The 6,132-nt window shown below is 34.5% G+C and overlaps 1 protein-coding gene across 1 annotated transcript; it reads right to left on the reverse strand.

The window, feature by feature from the left end:
- Positions 1-4,878: 4,878 nt before the first annotated feature.
- LOC149218677 (isoflavone 3'-O-methyltransferase 4-like) lies at positions 4,879-5,725 on the reverse strand. The gene is made up of 3 exons (XM_089382447.1): positions 5,418-5,725; positions 5,266-5,330; positions 4,879-5,178 (listed from the first exon to the last, which is right to left on the reverse strand). Exons 1-3 carry the CDS (start codon positions 5,668-5,670, stop codon positions 4,879-4,881), a joined length of 618 nt encoding a protein of 205 aa, XP_089238573.1. The 5' UTR covers positions 5,671-5,725.
- Between the last annotated feature and the right edge of the window lie 407 nt (positions 5,726-6,132).

Below are 6,132 nucleotides of genomic sequence, written 5' to 3' on the forward strand. Positions count from 1 at the left end.
AAGAAAAAGTGGAAAGCTATGGTTACCACAGTAGAAGTATGCGGAGAAGGTACTTGCAAAGTTTAGTATGGATAATGTGAAACATGTTACTATTCCTTTAGCTTACCATTTTAAGTTTTCTTCAGGTTTTTGTCGTAGAACTTATGAAGAAAAGAATTATATGCATCATGACACATATGAAAATGTGGTAGGAAATTTAATGTATGAAATGGTATCCACAAGACTTGGAATTTCACATTCAGTTAGAGTTATCAGTAGTTTCATGGAAATCCTAGGAGAAGAACATTGGTGAGCAATGAAATGGGAGCTTCGATATTTGAGAGGTAAAAGTGACAATTGTATCATATTTACTGGTAGTGAAGGTTCAGTCTGCGAATATGTGGATTTTGATTATGCATGTGATTTGGACAAGAGAAGATATACTATAGTATATGTCTTTACTCTTGCAGGTGCAAAAAGATTAGTTGGATGTCAAAGCTTCAAGAAATAGTTTCTTTTCCCACTACTGAAGTAGATAATATAGCTACTTCAGATGCCTGTAAAGAGGAAATTTGGTTGAAAGGTCTACTTGATGATATTTGAAGGACGGAGGTGAAAGTGAATGCATCTATGACAGTGAGAGTGTTATTCATTTTTCTACAAATCCAACTTATCATAACAAGATGAAGAACATTGATGTAAGGTACCATTTTGTAATACATGTGATCGATGGCAGGAAATTAGCTCTCAAGAGGGTCCATACATAGGAGAATCCTACAAACATGTTCACAAAGCCAGTTTTAGTAGAGAAGTTGCAATTGTGTTTGGCTTCTCTTGGCTTGTAGAAGAGATAATGAATGGGCATGGGAAAGGAATTAGGAAAATTATTGTCAAGGTGGATATTGTTCGAAATGAGAACGAATTATCATTAAATGTATTGATGTAATCAGTAAAGTTGATCAACGGTTTAGTCAGTTTTGTAACTATAGTAAGTTATGTAAAAAAAATAGTCCATATTAAATTTGTGATTGCCCGAGAAGCTTGATGTAATGTTGGACAGTCATTCGTGACTTTGGAGCAATAAGAATTCTAGTCCCTTGCCCCGTGGACGTTTCCTTGACACACTTTGAGGGTTTTACAGCGTAAAGTCTTGTGTTTGTTTGTGTGACTCAATTTCTATTCTTTATGCGTTTATATCTTAATGAAATGTTAATGGGCTCAAAATACCTACATGGTACTGGTTTTCACCCTAGTCATCCATCAGCACCATTATTCCATCCTTCCAGCGATCTAGGTATTCTGCTTCTCAAACCCTAGGTTTGTTGGTTCAATTGTTCAGTTAGCTACAAGGGTAATTTTTATCAAGGCTTTCTCTCACCTATAATGGATTTTCACTGTCCATGTTTAGCACTTGATTAAATTTTATTTTATTTTTATTTTTATTTTATTTTTATTTTTATTTTTATTTTTATTTTTATTTTCATTTTTATTTTTATTTATTTATTTATTTATTTATTTTATTTTATTTATTATTATTATTATTATTATTATTATTTTTTCTTTTTATGGTGAGGCTCACATCATAGATTCAAGGTATTCTTAGGTGCTTTCTCTGGTGCTTTCTTAGGTGCTTTCATTATTTAGGTATTCCACTTAATAAATATGTGCTTACATTCATCTACGAATATTTGTTTTAACCCTCATATAATTTTAATTCAATACCAACTTTCAACTAGGGTTTTTCTCGTCCACATCTTATGGGTCCCCATGGATTTCCCATGTATTGTCTCTAGTTCTTATTAGGGCTTCAATTTTCCTTTGAATTTTGAGCATAGTTCCACAGAAGGTCGAGATACTAAATCTGATCACTTTTTTTCTTTGACCTATAGGTGAGTGATGTGTCTTGGCTTCTAGTACCTTCGTTCTAGTGGTCAAGATATCTTATCATCGGTTCTCATAATTTTGGGTCTCTTCCCTCCTTCAAGAAATCTAATGGTTAAGGGTTCCAAGCATGGTTTTTAACATGCCTCGGTAGAAACTGATATTTAGAGATATTTTCTTTTTTAAGTACTAAAATGTTAGGATTATCTTGGAGACTGGTACATTTACCTAGATTTTGTTCTTAGAGGTGGAAGAGTCTTTCTTCTGAGCAAATTTTAAGCTTGTATATTAGATAACAATTTTAGAATTCTCTCGGGAAGGATCATTTGAGTTGCATTGATAATTTCACTATAATGGATGTGTCCTCGACCCTGTTTTGTATTGACATTTTTTCTTTCTAGACAGAGTTGATTCAATTTAATTCTTTGGTATTGTAATATGCCCAACTAAGTTCAGATCTGAATTATTAATTCATTACTGCATGATTCGTATGAGCTATTCCATGCATGGCATATCAGTTGTGAGAAGAGAAAAGTTTATTTCCTTATACTATTTATAGTTTTTTCCTCCAATACATCCTTGTTTGACTTTGAGAAATTGTTGTCTGAGTTTGGTTTACACACACACACACATTTCTCAGAGTCAAACAAGGACTCCTTGAAAGATACGAGCTAGGTATAAACATGTTCATTTTTAAATAATGATTGAATGTTTGTAAGAGGTTATTCTTCTATATTTTTTATAATAAATTCTGACACCCTATCTCTGTAAACTTATTTGACTGCATGATTCACATTGAATACATTTCACACTATAATGATATCTGGTAATTATTATCGGTGGTTGGAAGAAAACGACACCAAACAATGTATAAGTGTGAGGATTGTCCCCGAGGGTTTATAACCCAACAACAAGGACTAACCTCATTCAAACTCGAGTTTCAACACCTGGTATGTTTTGGAAATATACTTTTTAGCTTCTTGTGGTTACTATAGTTACACCATTCAACACTTTCTAACATCCTACCTTCCATTATCACACCTATAAATATCAAGTCCTCATCTGTCATTAGGGAAATTTTGAGGTATAAAATGGGCCTCCTAAGGAAATTATAAAATAATAGTGGAAATAATAAAATAATATTAGATTGCATCATCATATTTTAGAGGGAAAAAACAAAAAACTACCTTTTGACCTCTTATTTTCAACTTATCTCCCTATGAGTTTACTCAAATTTCGAGCGGGAATACTCATTGGATGCAAAATTTGATTCCTTGTCCAACGAGTACCCATGTTGCATACTTTTCATGGACCCTACTACACAAAAAAATGAGAAATACATGAAAATTGTGATTGCAACCACATTTTTTCATGTATTTCTCATTTTTCGTCTAGCAAGGTGCATCAAAAGTATGCAACATGGGTATTCTTTGGATCAAGAATTAAATTTTGCATCCAAAGATTACTCCTTCTTGAAATTTGAGTAAAACATTAGCGAGGTAAGTGCATCAAAAGTATGCAACATGGGTATTCTTTGGATCAAGAATTAAATTTTGCATCCAAAGATTACTCCTTCTTGAAATTTGAGTAAAACATTAGCGAGGTAAGTTCAAAATACCAGTTGAAAATTTATTTTTATTATTTTATTATCTTTTAATATTTTTTACTTTTTTACTTCAGAGATGGTGAATCATCCCCCATGGTTCACACCATCATCTTGAATCCTATTGTTTCTTATAAAAAAAAATTGGTTGTACATTTTTCTTTGGAGGCCCATTTTAGACCTCAAAATTCCTCGAATGCTTCAAAGAGACATGGTTTTTGCTTACTTGACTCTCTTTTCATTACATCATAAAATAAAGAGACAAAAAAGAAATATTTTCCATTCTCACAAAATATATGACAATCATGTATAACCAATTTAGGATTTTCTTGTTTCTAGCAATTCCAACAACTCTTTAATCTGCAAGATTATAAAGGAAATATTTCTAAACAACTTCAAGTTTCCAACTCCATTTTCTTCTTTTCTTCAAGAATGTAAAAATCATATCAAGTTTTAGATTAGACACAATACTCATTTGTCTTATCCTCACTTAGCTCGTGTCAAAGAAATAAACCAAGAAGAACTCCTTCAGCCACCCAACGAGTGAGTTTGGAAATTATGTCTAGATCTCCCCCCGAGCCTCTTAGCTTCCAGAGAAGTTCAAGACAATCCATGTTTTGAGACTTGAGGACCTCAAGTCTAGTTCAGAATACTTTTTTTTTTGAATGGTTTCCACTAGTTAAACCAGCTACAGAAGATCGTTTATTAGTACCACTACTTTCTCTAACAACATTTTGTCAATGGTTTTGATTCTTTTACTTACACTTCCTCTCTCTGCCACTTGTGGCATTTCCCACTAGGATTTATTTTTCACATGAATTTGCGTGGTAAAACCCTAACAGTGTGCAAAGAAAACCTCCAAAAGACAAGGGATTGGCATTCTTATTACTCCAAAGTCAAGAATGACTCTCCAAAATTACATTAAGCCTCTCCGGTAGTAACCAACTTAATATGGACTACTTTGTTACATAATTTCCTATAATTACAAAACTCACTAAATAGTAACTCAATTTTACTAATTACATTAATACATTTAATGATACTTTGTTGTCGTTTCTAACATAAATAGTAACTCAATTTTACTAAGTACATCAATGCATTTAATGCAAATGTGTTATCCTTTCTAACATACCATTAACTATCGAGTTGAACCATATTTTTTTGATGAAAACCCTAAGATCCAACCGTGGAAATACAAACATTTGTTTTCCACACTGCAAACCACATTTAACCTTAGTGACGTTTCCACCCTGTTGTGAAAAATTCCTTAGTGGTGAGCTTACCAATGTAATTATAGTGTGAACCTTTACCCGTTACCTATCACAACTCAAATGTATATTCCTGTTCTGAAAAATTCTTCATTGATAAATCTATATCAGTGGAGATAATCAAAGTGCGATGGAATCATATCAAAGTTACTTGTGGAACTCCATTACCCACGATCCATTGACACAGCAAATGGGCTTAACACCTCCTACGAATCCTGCCGCACGGCCCAACTCTTGAAATTCTTGCTCAGTCCGATCCTTGCCCCCCGGACAGTATGCCAACATCACTAAATCTGAATGAAATGCCTGTCGAGCATACGGAGATGTCTCTGCAGCCACTGGGAGAATGGTGTCCACCACAATCACCTTCCCTTTCTCTGGCAATGCCCTGTGGCAATTCCTCAAAAGCTTTACGCAATCATCGTCGCTCCAATCATGCAGAATCCACTGAAAAAAATAATGAATAGATGTATAATCATTCAACCAATATAAATATAATTAAAACTACCCAACAATCGAAAGTCATAGCCATACCTTCATAAAGATAGCTTGGCCACTTGGTACACTATCAAACATGTCTCCACCCACATGTTTCACAGCTGAACAAACAGACATTAACCATATTTAGATTCTATTACATTCTAATCATGTTTTTCAATGGTTGAAAAATGGGGATTCGGTTTGACCTGGATAGTGAGGAGCATCGGCCACCACATGGGGCATGTCGAAGTTGATTGCTGAGATGTGGGGATACCTAGACACTATTAGATTGAGAGTCGATCCAACTCCTCCTGCCACATCCACCAATTCCTGAACCTCCTTGAAACCCTCGTAAGTATCCAGAATCTTGTTCATCAACATGGTAGAATGCTCAGACATTGCCCTGTTGAAAAGCGTGTTGAATCTTGGGTCGATGGCGGCGTAGTCGAACGCATTCATTCCATGGGCTTTCGTGAATGGCTGAGAGCCTTCAAGCACAGCGTCCTTCAGATAATGCCAGGACTCCATCAACGGCTTACTCATCAAGAAAAATGGAGCCAGAGAGACTCCATCCCGGTTCTTGACAAGATATTTACAGAGAGGAGTGAGACCATAGAACCTCTCGCCCTTCCCGTTCTCGTTCGTGGTCACAGAACAGCTCAGAACTGAATGGCAGGCGAGCACTCTGAGGATCCGATCAAGAGTAATGGCGGCGTCGGGGATTTTATATATATATATATATATAACTATTATTAATCTTCTTATTTTATATATATATATATACTATATATATATATATATATATATATATATATATATATATTATTATATATAACACTCGATCGAATCTACCAAGCTACCTATATTAAATGGACGAGACTCCATCTAACCGGCCATCCTATTTTAGAGTTATAATATTAA

Source organism: Pinus tabuliformis, chromosome Q (assembly GCF_031772625.1).
Source record: "Pinus tabuliformis cultivar Carrire ecotype Pingquan chromosome Q, CPIR1, whole genome shotgun sequence".
Taxonomy (NCBI): Eukaryota; Viridiplantae; Streptophyta; class Pinopsida; order Pinales; family Pinaceae; genus Pinus; species Pinus tabuliformis.

Coding starts and splice junctions, on each gene's coding strand:
- LOC149218677 (XM_089382447.1), bottom strand. CDS start 5,670: ATGAATGCGTTCGACTACGCCGCCATCGACCCAAGATTCAACACGCTT. Junction 5,331..5,417: donor CGATGCTCCTCACTATCCAG/GTCAAACCGAAT, acceptor CTGTTTGTTCAG/CTGTGAAACATGTGGGTGGA. Junction 5,179..5,265: donor GCCAAGCTATCTTTATGAAG/GTATGGCTATGA, acceptor TATTTTTTTCAG/TGGATTCTGCATGATTGGAG.